The sequence below is a fragment of the Vulpes vulpes genome, chromosome 8 (assembly GCF_048418805.1).
Source record: "Vulpes vulpes isolate BD-2025 chromosome 8, VulVul3, whole genome shotgun sequence".
NCBI classification, from domain to species: Eukaryota; Metazoa; Chordata; class Mammalia; order Carnivora; family Canidae; genus Vulpes; species Vulpes vulpes.
This window is the reverse complement of record NC_132787.1, coordinates 34,883,941-34,908,860: the sequence shown is the minus strand read 5'-3', so window position 1 is coordinate 34,908,860 and position 24,920 is coordinate 34,883,941. Positions and strand designations below refer to the sequence as shown.

The 24,920-nt window shown below is 36.4% G+C and overlaps 1 protein-coding gene across 1 annotated transcript; it reads right to left on the bottom strand.

The window, feature by feature from the left end:
• Positions 1-799: 799 nt before the first annotated feature.
• On the bottom strand, positions 800-3,972 carry LOC140593730 (NKG2-A/NKG2-B type II integral membrane protein-like). Its single transcript, XM_072718796.1, is given in 5 exon segments — positions 800-873; positions 1,406-1,493; positions 1,837-1,988; positions 3,305-3,400; positions 3,786-3,972. Coding segments are annotated over 5 exon segments (597 nt in total).
• Between the last annotated feature and the right edge of the window lie 20,948 nt (positions 3,973-24,920).

The following is a 24,920-nucleotide window of genomic DNA, read 5'->3' as shown; positions in this document are numbered from 1 at the left end:
CTAGCAGCAATGTCCACAATAGCCAAACTGTGGAAGGAGCCTTGGTGTCCATCGAAAGATGAATGGATAAAGAAGATGTGGTTTATGTATACAATGGAATATTAATCAGCCATTAGAATCAACAAATACCCATCATTGCTTCGACATGGATGGAAGTGGAGGGTATTATGCTGAGTGAAATAAGTCAATCGGAGAAGGACAAACATTATATGGTGTCATTCATTTGGGGAATATAAAAAATAGTGAAAGGGAATAAGGGGAAAGGAGAAAAAATGAGTGGGAAGTATCAAAGAGGGAGACAGAACATGAGAGACTCCTAACTCTGGGAGACGAACTAGGAGTGGTGGAAGGAGAGGTGGGCAGAGGGTGGGGGTGACTGGGTGAAGGGCACTGAGGTGGGCACTTGATGGGATGAGCACTGGGTGTTATGCTATATGTTGGCAAATTGAACACCAATAAAAAATAAATTTATTAAAAAATAAATAAAATAAAATAAAATAAAATAAAATAAAATAAAATAAAATAAAATAAAATAAATAAAATATGACAAAGGCTTGTGATGCGTGGATGTCTCACTTGGTTAAATGGCCTGCCTTAGGCTCAGGTCATGATGGCAGGGTCCTGGGATGGAGCTCTGCCTGGAGCTCTCAGGCTCCCTGCTCAGCCAGGAGCCTGCACTACTCACTCCTGCTGTTGCTGCTCCCCCTTTTTGTGTTCATGCTGTGTTTTTCTGGCAAATAAATAAATAAAATCTTTAAAAAATATAAGGCAAGGACTTCTAAGATGCGAAAAGAAGACACTATCTTGGAGAAATGAGCAAGAGAATCACTCGAGCACTTATTCTCACAAGAGAATATCCCAATGGCTCACAACCTAGAAAAACGGTACAACTGTAGAACCATCAGAACTTATTGTAGTAATTTTTCTCAGACTGCTGAGTTTATCCTCAAGGGACTATTTGTATAATGTGTGTTTACACAAAAACTAGATAAATATAGGGACAATATAATATATTGAAAAATACACATATCCAAGGTTGTGCCATTTCATGCTAATGTTAGAGGAAAATATATTGTAATCATTTATAAACACAATTACAATGTTATATTAATACATTATTGTTTTATTATGACAAATGCATATTTACATTCCATAAATATACCATATACTATGTAGCTATGTTTAATAAATTATTATCAATATGATTTGTGGAAAAGGACGTAGAAAAAGCTTTCCATAAGTAATGATTTGTAATTCCCACATACTAAAAAGGAACTAAATTTCTGAGAATAGATTTTGAAAGGTCCTATTCAAAAAACACAGTTGAAAATTCACAAAATATAGACAGATGCTATATATAGATGGATTACAAATATCATATGAGAGCGAAAGGAGACAGACATACTGCATGATTCCATTGATATAAATTCCAAAAATAAACAAAGGTGTTCCACATTATTAAAATTGGCAGGGGTAATGGAGGCTCTAAACTTCTCTTTCTTTCTCTGATTTGTAATTATGTGATTCCCACTACTTTGTGAACAAGTTGCACAATCATATTTTAAATTTCTTGATGTGTTGTAAAATTAAATAGTAAAGTAATTTCAGGCAAAAGAGCTTTTGGGAAAACATGGTTTTCTATGAAAATCACAAATTGGAAATTAGTAAGTGTACATTAAAGGCATAAAAATGTAAATAAAATATCGTAGACTCAAACTGTCGAATAGGAACAGATTTTAAAATAAACTAGAAATATGTACAAAAATATGGATGAACTCTACAAATATAATATCAACTGATAAGCTTTTATTAAATCTAAAAACATTGAAGTCTTACCATTTCCTTTTTATCATCTATGTTCAGCAGGGTAGAGTTCTTAGAAGTACAGGATGTCAAACTCTCGTTCCATGGTTTTCTTTTAGTGCTAATGTAATAGCAATTGTTGGAATATGTAAACCATCCTTTTGGACAATGGCCACAGTAATGTCCTGGAGAAAGATTATGACATATTATCCAAAAAGTTTAGAATATTAAAACATGCAAAGGTACAACCTGCATGTGTATACACAGATGTGTATAACACATCCATGCACCCTTATAAGCTTATAAAAATAAAATGAAACACACACATATGTACTCTCAAAGGAGTTGGGCCTTCATCTCCAAATTTATATGCCCATATAAAGTAAACTCACAAAAATGTCCATCTCTACATGTCCCTTGAGTCACTGAATATAACCACTTTTTTGGAATTCTTTAATGACTCATCTTTTACTGTATTATAACAGGAGTAAATTTGAGGCCATTGGAAACAGTGGGTATGGTGATTATTTTATTATTTTATTTTAATATTTATTTATTTATTTATTTATTTATTTATTTATGAAAGAGAGTGAGAGCATAAACAAGAGGGACAAAGGGAGAGATATAGAGAATCTCAAGCAGACTCTGCTCTCAGCCTGGAGCCCACATGGGGCTCAAACTCAGGACCCTGGGATTATGACTTGAATCAAAACCAAGAGTTGGACACTTAAAAGAGCCATCCAGGAACCCCAGGTGTAATCATTATAAATGAGTATTTCCTCCTATTATAGCATAAGAAATAATATTGTTCTATACTCATGATTTCTGAAAATTTATTATGTGATTTTCTACTTAATTTACCCCAAAAGAATCTTTGCCTAGCTTAAGAGGGAGATAAAATACAAATTCTACTAGTATATGAAGTTTGAAAGTGATAGTGTACCTTTCTGGGTCGTTATTTCCAGGGAAGTGTTATTCCGCACTGGTCCTTCAGCAGCTAGAAATATTAAAGCAACGCTCATACAAACTTAATATTAAACTAAATAAATCATAATGATTTGAGTTTCTTAGTTTAAATTTGGTGTATTGTTTAAAATTAGAAAATCTGGAATAAAATTGATTTACCAGTAAAAGATTAATAAAATGATGAACACATGGGGGAAAATGATGAACACATGGGGGAAAATAATCCAAAAGCTTTAAGAACCAAACATCACCATTTCTTAGAGTACTTCATTTAGCCAATCTCAATTTATTTATATTTCTCAATAAGTTCTCTCCTATAACTTGCATTTGAGTTATGAAGTCTGAATATATGTCTGATACTCTCTACAGCGATTCCCTTACTTCTACTTTTGACAAATTCGAATTCAGAATAACCATTCCACACGTAGGGCATATATGCATTAAAATGAGCTAATACAATTCCATAAAGTTCTGTAATATTTTAAGACACTGATGATCATCAAAGAGAAAAAATCCCTTGTGGTCAAATACTCACAGAGAATACCAGCTATTGTAATCACAGTGGACATCAAGACAAGGCAGATGATTCCCAGGATTCCAGCAATGAGCTTCCCTGGACATGATGCTAAATAGTAGGAAGAGAATTGAAAACACTGACAAAAGATGGATAGGAATAATCATTTAGGAAATTTACGTACAAGAGAACCAATGATGCACAAGGAGTCACATATAAATGCATGGCCCCCAAACCTTGCATCTACTCTTGTAATCTTCTCTCAGAATATACCGTTGCATTTGCAGTAAATATATTACCCCATGAGACATGATAAAGACCATGAATTACAACACTTGAACAAGGCTCATCCTCAAATTTCAACTACAATATTATATTCTTGCTCCAAGCTCTGATCCTCACAAAAGAAAAATATGGGAGATCATTTCCTACTCATACCCTCCACTCCAGCACCCAAAGAACACATCCTAGAAAATTACACTGTGTGTAGTGAATGTTTTACCTTTGCAGTGGTAGTTCTTGCCATCCCCTTGAAGATCCTGAGAAGCATTTTGAAGATTTAATTCTGCATAGGTTATTTCCTGCTCAGTTACTGAAGTGGAACACTTAGTGCCCTTAGCTTTCATTTGCTGTCTTTTTGAGTCCTTAGCCTGATTGAGCTCTGCATAGGTACCTCCTTGGCTATGCATGTCTGCAGCTGCAAAGTGGCAGACACAGTGCTGAGCGGAACTGTACTGAAGGACTTGATGAAGAGTGTATGTAATGACAAGACTGCTAGGACAGTGACACTGGGTGGAGTGTGGGGTGAGTGATTTCATTTGCAGTTGAGCAATGCAAAATCTGGTACTAATTTCCTTAGAGCTTTAAAGAAGTGTTTCATGATAGTATAAGTGATTTCTACAATGTTATTCTATGTTTGACACAATAGTATTGGTTGGAGTAATGTAAAGTGAAAATTAGTGAAGAAAGGGATTCAGGAATAATACTGTCCTTCTTAAGACAAGGTCAGATTCCACAGAAACACGTCAACATTATTAGAATAACTGGGTTAATGTTAGAAAGAAAATGCTGCACCAGTATTTCTGACAATTTTTAAATACATTATTGGTTAAAAAATTGAGTGCCCTAAATTAGGAAGTACTAGTTTTGGCATATAAGGAATTTCCTACAAGAAATGACTTTTAGTTGAGGACTTAGATTTCTTTCCTAAAAGGTAACGTTGTACCCTCATGTGACCATTTATTTTGAGTAACTGACATTCTGAGAAATCGTTAAGTTTTAAAAGAAATATTTTATATGTAGAAGAATATTATGACACAATAAATTTATCCCAAATCTGAACAATACTGAAAACAAAAACCAAACAATATTTTTTAAAGTATTTAGCACCAGAAATTGTCAGCTGATTTAATGGCAAACACCTGAAACCATAAAATGATGAATAAAATTGTAGATCATTTAGGATAGAACACTGTTGGTACAAACTTCCAGAATGATCTCTGAATGTCAAAAACATAGGGTAGTTTAGTTGTATAAGAAATTCTAATAAATGAAGTTAATGTCATTTCATAATTCAGTCCATGCGTTCTGCAGTCAGTGAAATTTGGAATTACTCATGACTCTCAAATTTACAGAGTATGACTTTTAAAATGTTCCTTCCTGTTTAGCTCTCTAGTTTATACTAATCTAAAATGGGAATTAAAATATCCAAAATATAATGCATATAAAACACTACTCCATCTGGATTTTCTAAGCTCTTAATGCTATATTATTTATTTTAATACTAATACTAATTAGTATTACTAACAATATTCACATTACCGTTACTGACTCATATCCTTTGGACATGTAACATAATTCATTAGATAAGAATGTCTTTCAGTATTAAATATCTTTTTTTGCCAATTTTGACCAATTTTTTAAAAAGTCTTTTGATTGTTTCATACTTAAGTTTAAGTTAGCATTTTCAGAAGATCCTTCATCTTGCTGTTCATGAAAAGTCAAACTTCTTTTTTTTTTAAGGTTCATGTTTGTTTGTTGTTTTAAGATTTATTTATTTATTCATGATAGAGAGACAGAGAAAGGCAGAGGGTGAAGCAGGCTCCATGCCAGAAGCCCGACGCGGGACTCCATCCCGGGACTCCAGGATCGCGCCCTGGGCCCAAGGCAGGCACTAAACCGGTGAGCCACGCAGGGATCCCCAAACTTCTTTTATATATCAAAGCAAATGTATGTGGAATTAAGTTTTACTTTTACAATTTGGTGATTCACTTTCTTCAAGATTTTATTTATTCATGAGAGACAGAGAGAGACAGAAAGCCAGAGACATAGGCAGAGGCATCTCCCTGTGGGGAGGCTGATGTAGGACTTATTCCCAGGACTCTGGAATCTTACCCTGAGCTGAAGACAGACACTCAACCATTGAGCCACCCCGTGTACCTGATGGATTCATCTTAAGAATCTATTTTTCTTAAGTATTTGTTTAAATTCTAGTTGGTTAACATATAGTATAATATTGGTTTCAGAAAAAAAAAAAAGAAAAAAAAATATTGGTTTCAGGAGTAGAATTTAGTGATTCATCCTTTACACATAACGCTCAGTGCTCAGCAATACAAGTGTCTTTCTTAATACTCATCGTGCATTTAGCCCACCCCTGTCCACCTCCCCTCCTTCAACCTCCAGTTTGTTCTCTATAGTGAAGAACATCTCATGGTTTGCTTAGTTCTCTTTTTTTTTTCTCTTCACCTATGTTCATCTGTTTTAAGAATCTATTTTAAATATGAGCTAAATATCAAATAATATATGTAATTCTATCTATATTGATGACAAACCCAAAATTAACTGTTCCTTGTCATGATGCTTATGGGATTGCACTTGAAATTCTACTGATTTGCAAACATAATTATGCATGTGTAAATGCACCTAATTACTTCTCCACGGGCAAAAAATTGAATATTTTAAGAAATTCTCCAACGTATTTCCTATTCATTCCTGTCTGTTACTCTGAAGTTTTGGAATAAAAATGCAAATGTTCTCTGCCATTTGATTATTTATTAGTTGTACCTCAGTTGCATCCCATCCAGCATTTGTATCTCCTACTAAATGAGGTTGTTAGGAAGAGATACAGGGCAGTGCAGACACATACCTTCTGTTGGCCAGAGGGTAAGGCATCTTCCAGTAGGAGACCAGGTTATTCTTATAAATAGACACTAACTTTGGTCTTTACAGCCTGCAGGCCCAGTGAGAGCTCAGAGTGACCCAATAGTGGAAAAAGTAGATTTCTCATCACTGTGTCACTTAAAATTTGAACAGGAAATTCTTACACTTGGGCTATTTTGAAGACACTTTATCTCATCACACACCTCCAGAATGTACACACTTTCAGTTTGCAGTCATTTATTTTGTCCATTGGCAAGTATCTCTGAGAAGTTTTTGTGTTCCAGAAGGTATTGGGATCAGAGCCTTGGCCACTCAGGCTAAGTGACTTCCATCTGATTCACAAACACTGAGAACTTAGGCCTTCTGAAAAATATCTTACATGTTTAAGTTTTACTTTTAGACAAAGTTGCTGAATTTTCCATTACATGCTTCTTGTTCTTATGTACTTGCTATGTCATTTCTATGTACTGACAATACTCTAAAATCATCATCTCCTTAACAGGTATTTAATAATATCTTACACACATTCTGAAGTATCAACTTTCAAATTTATTATCACTACATTTTCAACTTTATTTTCACTGTCAAAAAACATCCATTTCCAAACTCATCTTCTCATTTTTTTGCCTCATTTTTTTTTCAGATTTTATTTATTTATTAATGAGAGACACAGAGAAAGAGGGGGGAGGAGACACAGGCAGAGGGAGAAGCAGGCTCCATATAGGGAGCCTGACGTGAGACTGGATCATGGGTCTCCAGGATCAGGCCCTAAGCTGAAGAGGCGCAAAACCGCTGAGCCACCCAGGCTGCCCTCCCTTAGTTTTTAATAGACCTGTAATCAATTTTATTATTTGTAAAAAAGTTATTTATATTTCTGCTGAAAAGGACAAAATGCCTGTGGGAAGGACACAACACTGAACAATACAGACCAATAGCACCATGAAGGAGGTTTGAATACTGAATAATTACTTCTACTACTTATGGAGTCATCCTCCAATGACAACAAGTTGGCTCTATTATAACAGTAATACTTGTTTTCAATGAGATAAGCCTAGGTCTAATGAAAAACTGAGAAAATTAATGTAATTTTTGAAAATTTTACTTAACTGAAAAAATTGAGCGAGGGCAGCAAAGGTACTTTTAAAACACAATTAGGTGATACATGAACATCCACGGAAATAAAGCATTAAATCTAAATTACATAGTTTGCATCAATACAATTCTCTTCCATTTTTTACAGTATTGGATTTAACTTGTGAATAATTTTGGAGGATAGTTGCATGTATATTTCTATTGGTCTATAAAGTTCTGGGATTCATTGCAAAGTTAGGTAACAATTTTATTTTTATTTTTATGTATTTATTTTTAATGATGTACAGTTGACATACAATACTATAGTAGTTTTAGGTGTTGACATAGTGATTCAGTATTTATACACATTATGATATTATCATCATGATAAAGCTCATTATCATTTGTCTCCATACAGAATTAATAGTGTTAATGACTATATTCCCTATGCTGTAATGTACATCAGTGTGACTTATTTGTTTTATAACTGAGAGCTTGTACCACTGATTTCCTTTCACATATTTCAGCCCTTCCTCATCCCCTCAACCCTACAGCAATCAACCACTCTTTATATATAAAGTCTGCTTCTGTTTTGTTTGTTTGTTTTTAGTTCTACATCACTAGTTTAATCATAGGGATTTTGCTTTTCTCTGTCGGACTAATTTTATTTACATAAAACTTGTAGGTTCATCAATGGTGTCAAATATGACAAAAATTTCATTCTTTATCTCTGATTAATATTCCATCATATATATAAAATATGTGTATATATATACACACATATATATATCCCATCATATATGTACATACATATATTACATATACATATATATATCCTACTTATCCATTCATGTATAGATGTGTTGACAAATGGGTTGCTTCCATATCCTGACTATTGTAAGCAATGCTGCAATAAACAGAGGGTGCATACATCTCCTCAAGTTAATGCTTTCCTTTTCTTCAAATAGATACCCTGAGGTGAATTTTTGAATGTTCCACTATTTCCATTTATAATTTTTTGAAGACCCTCCATGCAATTACCCATCATGACAACATCAACTTAAATTCCCACTGCAGTGCACAAGATTACCTTTAATCCACATCTGTGCCAATTTTGTTATTTTTTGCCTTCCATTCTGACAGGTGTGAGGTGAGATCTCATTGGGGTTTTGATTTGCATTTTCCTGATGATTAGTGATGTTGAATACCTTTTCATGTGTTGGCCATCTGTGTGTCTCCTTTCAAAGAATATCTATTCAGGTCCATAACCCATTTTTTAATCATTTTTTCATATTAATTTGGTGTTGAGCTGTTGGAGTTCTTTTTATATTTTGAATACTAACTTCTTGTCAGATATATAATTTGAAAATACCATCTTCCATTCAGTAGGCTGCCTTTATATTTTATGGTGCTTTCTTTGGCTGCACAAAACTTTTTGAGTTTGATGTATCATTTAGTTTTTTCCTTTCGTTGTCCTTCCCTAAGGAGACACATCCAAAGAATAAAGTTAAGCCCTCTCTCCAAGAACTTAATGCCAATAGATTCTTTGGAAATTTTATGATTTCTGGCCTTCCATCTGGTTCTTTAACTTACTTTAGGTGTATTTTTGTGTATGGTGTGCAAAAGTAGTCTAGTTTTATTTTTTAGCACATATTTTTCAGGGTTTTTTTTAACATGTAGTGAAGACTCTCTTTTCCCCATCGTCTGTTCTTGCCTTCTTCATTGTCTATGAATTGACCATATAAACAGAAATTTGTTTCTGGGGTTTATATTCCATTCATTTGATCTATGTGTCTATTGTGGTGCCATGCTGCTTTGATTGCTACAACTATGTAGTATAGTTTGAAATCTAAGAACATGTTATTTCCTGTTTTATTCTTCTTTCTAAAGGCTGCTTTGGTTTTAAAGTCTAGTTTTTCTAAGTATTCTTACTCTGGCTTTCTTTTGATGTACATCTGCATGGTAATTTTTTCTCCCCCTCTCAATTTTAATCTGCAGTTTCTTATTTACAGCACATACATGGGTCTTGTCCTTTTTAGCCATTCTGACACTCTATGTCTTTTGACTGGAGCATTTAGTCCACCAATATTCAAAGTTATTATTGATAGATATGTATTTATTACCATTTTATTATTTGTTTTGTCAGTGTTTCTGAAAATTTTCTCTCATCCATTCTTATCTTGGTCACTTTTGGTCTCTGCTTTGCACTTGTGCCCTTTAATATTTCCTGTAAGCTGTTTTGGGTGTCACAAACACCTTTAATTTTTGGATGTGAAAAATTATTTATGACATCTTCCATTTTGAGTGGTAGCCTCTGTGGATAGAGTATTCTTCATTGCAGATTTTTCAAATTCACGAATTTGAATATATCATACCACTCCCTTATGCCTTGCCAAGTTTGTGTTGAGAAGTCTCCTGCTGGCCTTATAGGTCTTCTTGTTTAAGTTAAAGAATTCTTCTATTTTTTGATTTTAAGATTTTTTTATCATCATATTTTGCAAAACTATTAATAATATGTCTTTGTGTTGGCTGGTATTATTGATTTTGATAGGAATTCTCTGTGCCTTGTGGATCTGGACTGTAAAAAGACACAAAGCAGGGCATTATATAATTATAAAGACAATCCAACAAGAAGATCTAACCATTGTAAATTTATAGCACCCAACATGGCAGCATTTAAATATTAAAATCAATTTGAAACAAATATGAAGAACCTCATTGATAGTAACACAATTATAGTAGGGAACTTTTAATGTCCACTGACATCAATGGACAGATCATTTAAATGTAAAATAAACAAGGAAACAATGGCTTCAAATGACAATCTGGATCAGATGGACTGAACAGATATATCAGAACATTTCATCCTAAAAGAGCAGAATATACATTCTTTCCAAGTGCACATGAACATTCTCCAGAGTAGATCACATATCAAGTCACAAAACAGGCGACCAGAAATGCAAAAGGATTGAATTCATACCATGCACCTTTTTTAACAACAGTGCTATTAAATTTGCAGTCAGCCAGGAGCAAAAAATGGAAAAAGCAAATATGTGGAGGCCAAATAAAATGCTATTACATACTGAATGGGTCAACCATGAAATCAAAGAAGAAATGAAAAATTCGTGGAAACAAATGAAAATGAGAACACCATGTAGAAAACCTTTGAAATTCTGCAAAAGTGATTCTAAGAGGGAAAAATATACCAATACAGGACTACTTGAAGAAGCAAGAAAAATCTCAAGTAAACAATCTAATATTATCTCTAAAGATCAACGAAGGAAGCCTAAAGCCAGCAGAAAGTAGAAAATAATAAGCAATAGAACAGAAACAAATGAGATAGAAACTAAAAATGATAGAGCAGATCAATGAAACGAGAGCTGGTTCTTTGAAACAACTGATAAAATTGGTAATCTTTTAGCCAGACTTATCAAAAAGAAAAGTAAAAGGACACAAATAAAATCACAAATGAGAGAAGAGAAACAACAACCAGCCTTACAGAAATAAAATTATAAGAGAATATCATGAAGAACTATATGCCAACAAATTGGACAACTTGGGAGATATGGACAAATTCTGAGACACATATAAACTATCAAAACTGAAGGAGGAAGAAACAGAAAATTTGACCAAGCTGATAACCAGCAAAGAAATTGAATCAGTAATAAAAAAAAAAAAAAAAAAAAAACCAGCCAAAAAACAAACTCCAAGGACAAATGGCTTCATAGGTGAATTCTACCAAACATTTGAACAAGAGATAATACCTATTCTTCTCAAATCACTCCAAAAAGATCAAAAGGAAAACCTCTAAATTCATTCTATGAGGACAGCATTACCCTGATACCAAAATCAGGTAAAGACTCCATGGAAGGAAGAACTACAGGCCATATCTCTGATGGAATATGGACACAAAAATTCTCAATAAAACACGCCAAACTAAATCTAAGAATACCTTAAAAAAATCATTCATCATGATCTAGTGGGATTTATTCATGGACTGCAAGAGTGGTTCAATATTTGCAAATCAATCAACATGATACACCACATTAATAAAAGAAGGGATAAGAACCATATGATCCTTTCAATAGATGCTGACAAAGCATCTGACAAAGTATACTATCCACTCATGATAAAAACTCTCAACAGAGTAGGTTTATAAAGAACATACCTCAATTTTATAAAGGCCATATATGAAAAACTCAAATATCAATCTCCATGGGGAAAAACTGAGAACTTTTCTTCTACGGTCAAGAGAAGACAGGAATGTGTACTCCTACCCCCATTATTTAACACAATACCAGAAGTCCTACTCTCAGCAATCAGACAACAAATAGAAATCAAAGGTATCCAAATCAGTAAGGAAGAAGTCACTGTGTCTATTTGTAGATTACTTGACATGCCCTGTAGAAAATCCAGAAGACTCCATCAAAAAACTGCTATAGAGCTTCTTGGGCAGGGCAAGATGGCAGAAGAGTAGGATGCCCAAGTCACCTGTCCCCACCAACTTACCTAGATAACTTTCAAATCATCCTGAAAACTTACGAATTCGGCCTGAGATTTAACGAGAGAAGAGCTGGAATGCTACAGTGAGAAGAATTCATGCTTCTGCCAAGGTAGGAAGATGGAAAAAAAATAAATAAAAAAGAATCCAGTGGGGGAGTGGCCGGTGAGGAGCTGGGCTAAGGCCAGGTGGAGACAGCCTCCAGGGCAGGAAAGTCCAGTAATTTGCCAATGACCTATCAGATAAAGGGCTAGTATCCAAGATCTATAAAGAACTTATTAAACTCAACAGCAAAGAAATAAATAATCCAATTATGAAATGGGCAAAAGACATGAATAGAAATTTCACCGAGGAAGACATAGACATGGCCAACATGCACATGAGAAAATGCTCCGCATCACTGGCCATCAGGAAAATACAAATCAAAACCCCAATGAGATACCACCACACACCAGTGAGAATGGTGAAAATTAACAAGACAGGAAACAATAAATGTTGGAGAGGATGTGGAGAAAGGGGAACACTCTTACACTGTTGGTGGGAATGTGAATTGGTGCAGCCACTCTGGAAAACTGTGTGGAAGTTCCTCAAAGAGTTAAAAATAGAACTGCCCTATGACCCAGCAATTGCACTGTTGGGGATTTATCCCAAAGATACAGATGCAATGAAACGCTGGACACCTGCACCCCAATGTTTATAGCAGCAATGTTCACAATAGCCAAACTGTGGAAGGAGCCTTGGTGTCCATCAAAAGATGAATTTATAAAGAAGCGGTCATATATGTATACAATGGAATATTACTCAGCCACTGGAAATGACAAATACCCACCATTGCTTCGACATGGATGGAAGTGGAGGGTTTTATGCTGAGTGAAATAAGTCAATTGGAGAAGGACAAACATTATATGGTCTCATTCATTTGGGGAATATAAAAAATAGTGAAAGGGAATAAAGGGGAAAAGAGAGAAAATGAGTGAAAATATCAGTGAGGGTGACAGAACATGAGAGACTCCTAACTCTGGGAAACAAACTTGGGGTAGTGTTAGGGGAGGTGGGCTGGGGGTTGGGGAGACTGGGTGATGGGCACTGAAGGGGGCACTTGACGGGATGAGCACTGGGTGATATGCTATATGTTGACAAATTGAACTCCAATTAAAAAAAGAAACTGCTATACCTCGTCAGTAAATTCTGTAAAGTTTCAGAATACAAAATCAACATACAGAAATATGCATTTTTGTATACAAAAGTTGCATTTGTATACACAAATAATGAAGCAGCAGAAAGAGAAATTAAGGAATCAATCCCATGTGTAATTGCACCAAAAATGAGAAGACAATTAGGAATAAGCCTAACCAAAGAAGTGAAAAAACTGTACTCTGAAAAATATAAAACACTGATGAAATAAATTGAAAATGATACAAATAAATGAAAAGACTTTTTATGTTCATGGATTGGAAGAACAAATATTGTTAAAATGTCTATATTACCCAAAGCAACCTACACATTTAATGAATATCTATTAAAATACCATCAGCAATTTTCACAGAGCTAGAACAAACAATCTTAAATTGTATATGGATCCATAAACACTCAGAATAGCCAAAGCAACCTTGAAGAAGCAAAGCAAAACAAAACAAACAACAAAAAACAAAAACAAAAACAAAAACGTAGACATCACAATTAATTTCAAGCTATATTACAAAGCTATAGTCATTAAAACAGTATGGCACCGGCACAAAAATAGACATATAGATCAATGGAACAAAATAGAAACCTAGATGTGACCTCACAACTATATGGTCAATTAATCTTTAACAAAGCAGGAAAGAATGTCTAATGGGAAAAAGACAGTCTCTTCAACAAATGCTGTTGAGAAAACTGGACAACAACACACAAAAGAATGAACCTGGAACACTTTCTTACACTATACACAAAAATAAATTCTAAATGGATGAAAAACCTAAATGTGAGACAGGAAATCATGCAAATCCTACGGAGCACACCAGCAGTAACTTCTATTATATTGGCCATAGCAACTTCTATCTAGACATATCTCCTGAGGCAAGGGATACAAAAACAAAAATAAGCTATTGGACTTTTATCAAGATAAAATGCTTCTGCATAGTGAGAGAAAAAAATAAAACTAAAAGGCAAACCTGGGAATGTGAGAAGATATTTGCAAATGACATGTCTGATAAAGGATTAGTACCAAAAATATATAAATAAGCTTTCAAACTCAACACTCCAAAAATGAAAAATCCAATTAAAACATAAGCAGAAGCCATGAGCAGGCATTTTTTTTTCCAAAGACAACATGCAGATGGCCAACAGACACAGATGGCTCAGCATCACTGGCCATCAAGAAAATATAAATCAAAACTACAATGAGCTATCACCTCACACCTGTCAGAATGGGTAAAAATAACAATACAGGAAAAACAAGGTGCTGAGGAAGATGTGGAACAAGAGGAACCCTCTTGCACTTTTGGTGGGAATGCAAACTGGTGCAAACACTTTGGAAAACAGTGGGTGATTCCTCAGAAAGTTAAAAATTGTAACTACCTTACAATCTAGCAATTGTACTACTAGGTACTTACTCAAAGGATACAAAATGCAATCTTGGGTTGTTTGTACCACTACTTTGCTGTAGCAATTAGTTACAGCTACCATTTACATATTATATGAAATTTATTTTGAATATTCATATAATATCTCTATTGCATAAAAGTGAATTATTATAGAGTGTATAAAAGATAAGTATAAAAAAGACTGCCTATGTTCAAACAGATAGATGTATATGAAATATGATTTATTTAACACTTAATGATTGAGTTTAACCTCTTTCCTTCCTATAATTGAACTAGGGTGGGGAAATATCTGAATCATTATCAAACTACTAAAGTTTATAATGAATTCTGGCAATTAATAGCTGTGTAACTCACATAAACATCTTTTTAGTTTTGTTCTTGTTTTCTTCAAAATTGAACATTATATGCTTTGCTTTAAGATACTTTTTCATATGAGTAAAGAGTGACAGATGAGGGGACCTGGAGAATTTAATAAAACCAGATCTCTTCCAAAATATCTGAAAACCACGTGAGGAAAAAACACATAAGAAAAAGATCACAGGGCATTGGTTATTACCCAATGAAAAGCCAACTTCTACCATCATTTGAACCTAATTTTGATGTGCTGCCCTAAAAGAGATTCTGAAGGTCTACTTTGGTTCAATTTTCTGAGATATGGGGCAGATGTGAATGGCTCTTACGTAGAAACCGCGTGGTGGTTGCATGATCACCCTGAGTGCCTGTTAACAATTGAGTACTCTTCAGCTCCACATCAATCCCTCTGTGCCCTGTTCTCAGATAATGGAGCTGGGTGAGAAAAACTTCTCTCCCTTGTCAGCTCCCAGGTGGTTGATTTGTGTTGATAAAAGGCAAGGAGATACACTGCACCAGAAAGGACTCCTCTTCCTGGTTTCATAGTATTTTCATGGTGTTTAGCCATGATGGCTTGGTTGCCAGCTGCATGCATGCAGGAAGTCCTGTGTATTCAGCCTCTAGAAAGCTTTTGTGGCCAAAACCAGTCATCCCTTCCCGCCCTCTGCTCTATGTCCTTTAACAGTTTGGCAGGGGTTCTTCCTGCTTGCCAGTCACAGCCTGAGATCTATCCTCACCAACTTCAGCCTGTTGACTGTGGAGCTGGTCTGCTCCAGGCCAAGGCTCTGAGCATGTCTGCCATGCAGCTGTATTTAGGCACATAGTCTTCAATGAAGTCTAAATCTCATCTTCAGAGAGTAGATCTTGCATCCTAGTGATCACTCCTTTGGATACTGTCCTTCAACCCTAAGAAATTCTTTATGATGTTCTTTCTTTTAGTAGCCTTACCTCTTAGTAAGATTTCCATTACAAACAGGTAATAATCATTTACAACAAACTTCCCTTGGTTTCTGTCTCCTCATTCAATTATGACTGATAATCTTGCCACCCTGGGTTGTTTAATCCTTATTTGCTGCTCCTTTAAGGGCTAGAACAAGTCAATTAATTTGGAAATCTGAGTGGAATTGTTCACCTTATTGAGAACTTTACAATATCACGGCTTAATTTTATGATTTCTAATTTCTATATAATTTATTTTAGTAGATAGCAAAAGCATAAAAATATATATTATGTACCTGAGTATGATTATTTTACATTGATATAAGTGAAGATGGAAAATTTTTCTATAACATCAAGGATGGAACCTCAGGTACACTTTGAACTTTGGGTGATTGTGGTGCATCACTGTGTATTTATCCTTGGTAATAAATAGTCCATTCTAGTAAGTGATATTGATAACAGGGGAGGCCCTGCATGTATGCAGACAGAAGCAATATAGGAAATCTCTGTACCTTCCTCTTAATTTTGTTGCGAACCTAAAATTGACCTAAAACTAATATTGGAAAAATATTCTGAGAAAATATTGCATGGCTTTTGAAGAAATGAGAAACATGTTCTTTATAGATGGTGAGATAGCTTTATTCCAAAATTAGGTAAATAAAATACCTGGTGCTTACGGCCTTATGTTCTTATATCTAAGCAGGATGCAAATGAAATTTTGTTTGTGTGAAAGTTAAAAGTTAAAAAATGAACAATTTTTGATGTTCTCTGTAGAAGTTCATCAAGATAAGTCAGCTCTTTGAAAAGAAAGACATGTCATAGATGAGAGGAAATATTTATAAATCATACATCTAATAGAAAACTTTGCCAAGATATATAAAGAATTCTCAAAATATAATAACAGAAAGTAAAAATAGAAGAAAAATATTTCAATACCTACTCCAATAGACTCCAATAGAGGTAAAAGTGCAAATCACAGCTATTTCCATCTCATAAACTCAAAAAAGTGCTCATATCTAAAATATGACAAGAACTTCTTAGAAGTGAAAGAAAACATATTTCAAGAGAAATGAACAAGGGACACACTCGAGAACTTATTCTCACAAAAGAGAATATTTTAATGATTCACAACCTAGAAAAATGGTACTGTTATATAACCACCAGAACTGATTGTATTAATTTTTCTCAGATTATTTAGCACCAAGGGACTATTTGTACAATGTATATTTACACAATAAACTAGAGAAATGTAGGGGATATTTAAAATATGGCCATGCAATTTCATACTAATGCTTAGAGGAAATTGTTATAATTTTAATGTTATAAATATATGTAAATAAAATTAAAATATTTATGCATTATTGTTTTATGATGAAAAATAAATATATGCATTCCATAAATATAATATATCATATACCATGTAGTTGTGATAATAAATTATTATCAATATGATATGGGGAAAGGATATACAAAAGGCTTTTCATAAAATAATTATTCATAATACCCACATACTGGTAAGGAACTAAATTCCTGAAAATAGATTGAAAAATGCCATATTCTTATAAGTCAGCAGTGAAAATTCACAAACTATAGACAAATACAATAATATAGATAGATTACAAATATCATGAGAGTGAAGGAGACACATATAAAAATACATATTGCATGATTCCATTGATATAAAGTCCAAAAATAAGCAAAGATGTTTCACATTATTAAAATAAGCAGGGCTGATAGAGGCTCTAAACTTCTCTTTCATGCTCTGATTTGTAATTACATGGTTCTCACTACTTTGTGATCAAGTTGCACAATCACGATTAGTTTTCTTGCTGTGTGGTAAAATTATATAGTAAAGCTATTTCATTCAAAAGCATCTATTGAAGCCTGGTTTTCTTTTTTTTTAATAATAAATTTATTTTTTATTGGTGTTCAATTTGCCAACATATAGAATACCACCCAGTGCTCATCCCGTCAAGTGCCCCCCTCACTGCCCGTCACCCATTCACCGCCACCCCCCGCCCTCCTCCCCTTCCATCACTCATAGTTCGTTTCCCAGAGTTAGGAGTCTTTATGTTCTGTCTCCCTTTCTGATATTTCCCACACATTTCTTCTCCCTTCCCCTATATTCCCTTTCACTATTATTTATATTCCCAAAATGAATGAGAACATACAGTGTTTGCCCCTCTCCGATTGACTTACTTCGCTCAGGATAATACCCTCCAGTTCCATCCATGTTGAAGGAAATGGTGGGTATTTGTCGTTTCTAATGACTGAGCAATATTCCATTGTACACATAAACCACATCTTCTTTATCCATTCAACTTTCGATGGACACCGAGGCTCCTTCCACAGTTTGGCTATTGTGGACATTGCTGCTAGAAACATTGGTGTGCAGGTGTCCCGGTGTTTCACTGCATCTGAATCTTTGGGGTAAATCCCCAAGGGTGCAATTGCTGGGTCGTAGGGCAGGTCTATTTTTAACTCTTTGAGGAACCTCCACACAGTTTCCAGAGTGGCTGCACCAGTTCACATTCCCACCAACAGTGTAAGAGGGTTCCCTTTTCTCCACATCCTCTCCAACATTTGTGGTTTCCTGCCTTGTTAATGTTCCCCATTCTCACTGGTGTGAGGTGGTATAGCATTGTGGTTTTGATTTGTATTTCCCTGATGGCAAGTGATGCAGAGCATTTTCTCATGTGCATGTTGGCCATGTCTATGTCTTCCTCTGTGAGATTTCTCTTCATGTCTTTTGCCCATTTCATGATTGGATTGTTTGTTTCTTTCCTGTTGAGTTTAATAAGTTCTTTATAGATCTTGGAAACTAGCCCTTTATCTGATACGTCATTTGCAAATATCTTCTCCCATTCTGTAGGTTGTCTTTTAGTTTCTTTGACTGTATCCTTTGCTGTGCAAAAGCTTCTTATCTTGATGAAGTCCCAATAGTTCATTTTTGCTTTTGTTTCTTTTGCCTTCATGGATGTATCTTGCAAGAAGTTACTGTGGCTGAGTTCAAAAAGGGTGTTGCCTGTGTTCTCCTCTAGGATTTTGATGGAATCTTGTCTCACATTCAGATCTTTCATCCATTTTGAGTTTACCTTTGTGTATGGTGCAAGAGAGTGGTCTAGTTTCATTCTTCTGCATGTGGATGTCCAATTTTCCCAGCACCATTTATTGAAGAGACTGTCTTTCACAGTGGATAGTCTTTCCTCCTTTATCGAATATTAGTTGACCATAAAGTTGAGGGTCCACTTCTGGGTACTCTATTCTGTTCCCTTGTCTGTTTTTGTGCCAGTACCACACTGTCTTGATGACCACAGCTTTGTAGTACAACCTGAAATCTGGCATTGTGATGCCCCCAGATATGGTTTTCTTTTTTAAAATTCCCCTGGCTATTCGGGGTCTTTTCAGATTCCACACAAATCTTAAAATAATTTGTTCTAACTCTCTGAAGAAAATCCATGGTATTTTGATAGGGATTGCATTAAATGTGTAAATTGCCCTGGGTAACATTGACATTTTCACAATATTAATTCTGCCAATCTATGAGCATGGAATATTTTTCCATCTCTTTGTGTCTTCCTCAATTTCTTTCAGAAGCGTTCTATAGTTTTTAGGGTATAGATCCTTTACCTCTTTGGTTAGGTTTATTCCTAGGAATCTTATGCTTTTGGGTGCAATTGTTAACGGGATTGACCCCTTCATGTTCTTTCTTCAGTCTCATTGTTAGTGTATAGAAATGCCACTGATTGGGATCCCTGGGTGGTGCAGTGGTTTAGCACCTGCCTTTGGCCCAGGGCGCAATCCTGGAGACCCGGGATCGAATCCCACGTCGGGCACCCAGTGCATGGAGCCTGCTTCTCCCTCTGCCTGTGTCTCTGCCTCTCTCTCTCTCTCTCTCTCTGTGTGTGACTATCATAAATAAAAAATAAATAAATAAAAAGACTAAAAAAAAAAAAGAAATGCCACTGATTTCTGGGCATTGATTTTGTATCCTGCCACGCTACCGAATTGCTGTATGAGTTCTAGCAATCTTGGGGTGGAGGCTTTTGGGTTTTCTATGTAGAGTATCGTGTCATCGGCAAAGAGGGAGAGTTTGACTTCTTCTTTTTTTTTTTTTTTTTTTTTTATTAATTTTTATTGGTGTTCAATTTACCAACATACAGAAAAACACCCAGTGCTCATCCCGTCAAGTGTCCACCTCAGTGCCCGTCACCCATTCCCCTCCAATACCCGCCCTCCTCCCCCCTTCCACCACCCCTAGTTCGTTTCCCCGAGTTTGGAGTCTTTATGTTCTGTCTCCCTTCCTGATATTTCCCAACATTTCTTCTCCCTTCCTTTATATTCCCTTTCACTATTATTTATATTCCCCAAATGAATGAGAACATACACTGCTTGTCCTTCTCCGATTGACTTATTTCACTCAGCATAATACCCTCCAGTTCCATCCACGTTGAAGCAAATGGTGGGTATTTGTCGTTTCTAATCGCTGAGTAATATTCCATTGTATACATAAACCACATTTTCTTTATCCATTCATCTTTCGATGGACACCGAGGCTCCTTCCACAGTTTGGCTATTGTGGACATTGCTGATAGAAACATCGGGGTGCAGGTGTCCCGACGTTTCGTTGCATCTGAATCTTTGGGGTAAATCCCCAACAGTGCAATTGCTGGGTCGTAGGGCAGGTCTATTTTTAACTCTTTGAGGAACCTCCACACAGTTTTCCAGAGTGGCTGCACCAGTTCACATTCCCACCAACAGTGTAAGAGGGTTCCCTTTTCTCCGCATCCTCTCCAACATTTGTGGTTTCCTGCCTTGTTAATTTTCCCCATTCTCACTGGTGTGAGGTGGTATCTCATTGTGGTTTTGATTTGTATTTCCCTGATGGCAAGTGATGCAGAGCATTTTCTCATGTGCATGTTGGCCATGTCCATGTCTTCCTCTGTGAGATTTCTCTTCATGTCTTTTGCCCATTTCATGATTGGATTGTTTGTTTCTTTGGTGTTGAGTTTAATAAGTTCTTTATAGATTTTGGAAACTAGCCCTTTATCTGTTATGTCATTTGCAAATATCCTCTCCCATTCTGTAGGTTGTCTTTTAGTTTTTTTGACTGTATCCTTTGCTGTGCAAAAGCTTCTTATCTTGATGAAGTCCCAATAGTTCATTTTTGCTTTTGTTTCTTTTGCCTTTGTGGATGTATCTTGCAAGAAGTTACTGTGGCCGAGTTCAAAAAGGGTGTTGCCTGTGTTCTCCTCTAGGATTTTGATGGACTCTTGTCTCACATTTAGATCTCTCATCCATTTTGAGTTTATCTTTGTGTATGGTGAAAGAGAGTGGTCCAGTTTCATTCTTCTGCATGTGGATGTCCAATTTTCCCAACACCATTTATTGAAGAGACTGTCTTTCTTCCAATGGATAGTCTTTCCTCCTTTATCGAATATTAGATGACCATACATTTCAGGGTCCACTTCTGGGTTCTCTATTCTGTTCCATTGATCTATGTGTCTATTTTTGTGCCAGTACCACACTGTCTTGATGACCACAGCTTTGTAGTACAACCTGAAATCTGGCATTGTGATGCCCCCAGCTATGGTTTTCTTTTTTAAAATTCCCCTGGCTATTCGGGGTCTTTTCTGATTCCACACAAATCTTAAAATAATTTGTTCTAACTCTCTGAAGAAAGTCCATGGTATTTTGATAGGGATTGCATTAAACATGTAAATTGCCCTGGGTAACATTGACATTTTCACAATATTAATTCTGCCAATCCATGAGCATGGAATATTTTTCCATCTCTTTGTGTCTTCCTCAATTTCTTTCAGAAGTGTTCTATAGTTTTTAGGGTATAGATCCTTCACCTCCTTGGTAAGGTTTATTCCTAGGTATCTTATGCTTTTGGGTGCAATCGTAAATGGGATTGACTCCTTAATTTCTCTTTCTTCAGTCTCATTGTTAGTGTATAGAAATGCCATTGATTTCTGGGCATTGATTTTGTATCCTGCCACGCTACCAAATTGCTGTATGAGTTCTAGCAATCTTGGGGTGGAGGCTTTTGGGTTTTCTATGTAGAGTATCATGTCATCGGCGAAGAGGGAGAGTTTGACTTCTTCTTTGCCAATTTGAATGCCTTTAATGTCTTTTTGTTGTCTGATTGCTGAGGCGAGGACTTCCAGAACTATGTTGAACAGCAGTGGTGAGAGTGGACATCCCTGTCTTGTTCCTGATCTTAGGGGAAAGGCTCCCAGTGCTTCCCCATTGAGAATGATATTTGCTGTGGGCTTTTCGTAAATGGCTTTTAAGATGTCGAGGAAAGTTCCCTCTATCCCAACACTCTGAAGTGTTTTGATCAGGAATGGATGCTGTATTTTGTCAAATGCTTTCTCTGCATCCAATGAGAGGATCTTCTTCTTTGCCAATTTGAATGCCTTTAGTGTCTTTTTGTTGTCTGATTGCTGAGGCGAGGAATTCCAGTACTATGATGAATAGCAGTGGTGAGAGTGGACATCCCTGTCTTGTTCCTAATCTTAGGGGAAAGGCTCCCAGTGCTTCCCCATTGAGAATGATATTTGCTGTGGGCTTTTTGTAGATGGCTTTTAAGATGTTGAGGAAAGTTCCCTCTATCCCAACACTCTGAAGAGTTTTGATCAGGAATGGATGCTGCATTTTGTCAAATGCTTTCTCTGCATCTAATGAGAGGAACATATGGTTCTTGGTTTTTCTCTTGCTGATATGATGAATCACATTGATTGTTTTACGAGTGTTGAACCAGCCTTGTGTCCCAGGGATAAATCTTCTTGGTCATAGTGAATAATCTTCTTAATGTGCTGTTGGATCTGATTGGCTAGTATCTTGTTGAGAATTTTTGCATCCATGTTCATCAGGGATATTGGTCTACAGAACTTTACATGTGAAATCCATCTGGTCCAGTGTATCATTTAAGGCTCTCGTTTCTTTGGAGATGTTGTGCTTAGAAGACCTATCGAGTGTAGAAAGAGCTAGTTTGAAGTCACCAAGTATAAGTGTATTATCATCTAAGTATTTCTTCACTTTGGTTATTAATTGGTTTAGTTATTTGGCAGCTGCCACATTCGGGGCATATATATTGAGGATTGTTAAGTCCTCTTGTTGGATAGATCCTTTAAGTATGATATAGTGTCCCTCTTCATCTCTCACTACAGTCTTTGGGGTAAATTTTAGTTTATCTTATATAAGGATGGCTACCCCTGCTTTCTTTTGAGAACCATTTGAATGGTAAATGATTCTCCAACCTTTTATTTTCAGGCTGTAGGTGTTCTTCTGTCTAAAATGAGTCTCTTGTAGACAGCAAATAGATGGGTCCTGCTTTTTTATCCAGTCTGAAACCCTGCGCCGTTTGATGGGGTCATTTAGCCCGTTCACCTTCGGAGTTACTATTGAAAGATATGAATTTAGTGTCATCATGATATCTATTCAGTCCTTGTTTTTGTGTATTGTTCCACTGAACTTCTTCTTAAAGGGGAATTTTAAGAGTCCCCCTTAAAATTTCTTGCAGAGCTGGTTTGGAGGTTACATATTCTTTCAGTTCCTGCCTGTCTTGGAAGCTCTTTATCTCTCCTTCCATTTTGAATGAGAGCCTTGCTGGATAAAGTATTCTTGGTTGCATGTTCTTCTCATTTAGGACCCTGAATATATCCTGCCAGCCGCTCCTGGCCTGCCAAGTCTCTGTGGAGTGGTCTGCTGTTACCCTCATACTCCTCCCCATAAAAGTCAGGGATTTCTTGTCTCTTGCTGCTTTAAGGATCATCTCTTTTTCTTTGGAATTTGCAAGCTTAACTATTAGATGTTGAGGTGTTGAATGGTTTTTCTTGATTTTAGGGGGGACATCTCTCTATTTCCTGGATCTGAATGCCTGTTTCCCTTCCCACATTAGGAAAGTTTTCAGCTATGATTTGTTCAAATACATATTCTGGCCCTCTGGCCCTTTCGGCCCCTCGGGAACCCCAATTAAATGTAGGTTTTTCTTCCTCAGGCTGTCGTTTATTTCCCTTAATCTATCCTCCTGGTCTTTTAATTGTTTGTCTCTTTTTTCCTCAGTTTCCCTCTTTGCCATCAACTTGTCTTCTATGTCACTCACTCGTTCTTCCACCTCGTTAACCCTCGTCGTTAGGACTTCTAGTTTGGATTGCATCTCATTCAATTGATTTTTAATTTCTGCCTGATTAGATCTAAATTCTGCAGTCATGAAGTCTCTTGAGTCCTTTATGCTTTTTTCTAGAGCCACCAGTAGCTGTATCATAGTGCTTCTGAATTGGCTTTCTGACATTGAATTGTAATCCAGATTTTGTAACTCTGTGGGAGAGAGGACTGTTTCTGATTCTTTCTTTTGAGGTGAGGTTTTCCTTCCAGTCATTTTCCTCACTGCAGAGTGGCCAAAAACAAGTTGTATTGGGAAAAGGAGAAAAAGAGAAGAGAAAGAAGGAAAGAAAAGAGAAAAAGAAAAAAGAAATAAGGAAGAAAAAAAGGAAAAAAGAGAAAGAAAAAGAAAGAAAGGTGAAAAAAAGTGTGGGGGAAGCAATCAGAAATCACAAGAAAAAAAGAAAAGAAAGAAGAAAAAAAAAAAAAACACGGGGCAGTATCTTCTGTTTCTGTATACTTTAAGTCCCTTGACTTCCCCTGGAACTGGTCCGTCTAGCTGGTCTTCTGGGGGAGGGGCCTGCTGTGCTGATTTTCAGGTGTTAGCACTTGGGGGAGCTGCTCTGCCCCCTGCCTGGTGCAGGACTCCGTGGGGGGTGTTTACCCCGTGAGGCCCCAGGAGGAACAACCCCAGTGGCGGGGCCAGCTCTGGAGCCCTGGAGTCAACTCCTGCAGTAGCTCCGGGGCTCTCCGTCCGCAGGGCCTGGAGGCTCCGGGGCGGGGCCGCTGATCTGCTCAGCTCGGGGCAGGAGCGTCCTTGCTGTCCTGGGCCCTCCCGGCCTCTGCCTGTCCCGGGGGGAGGCCGGATCCTGGGCTGTGTCCCTGCGCCCTGTGCTCCGGGGCCTGCGCTGTTGGA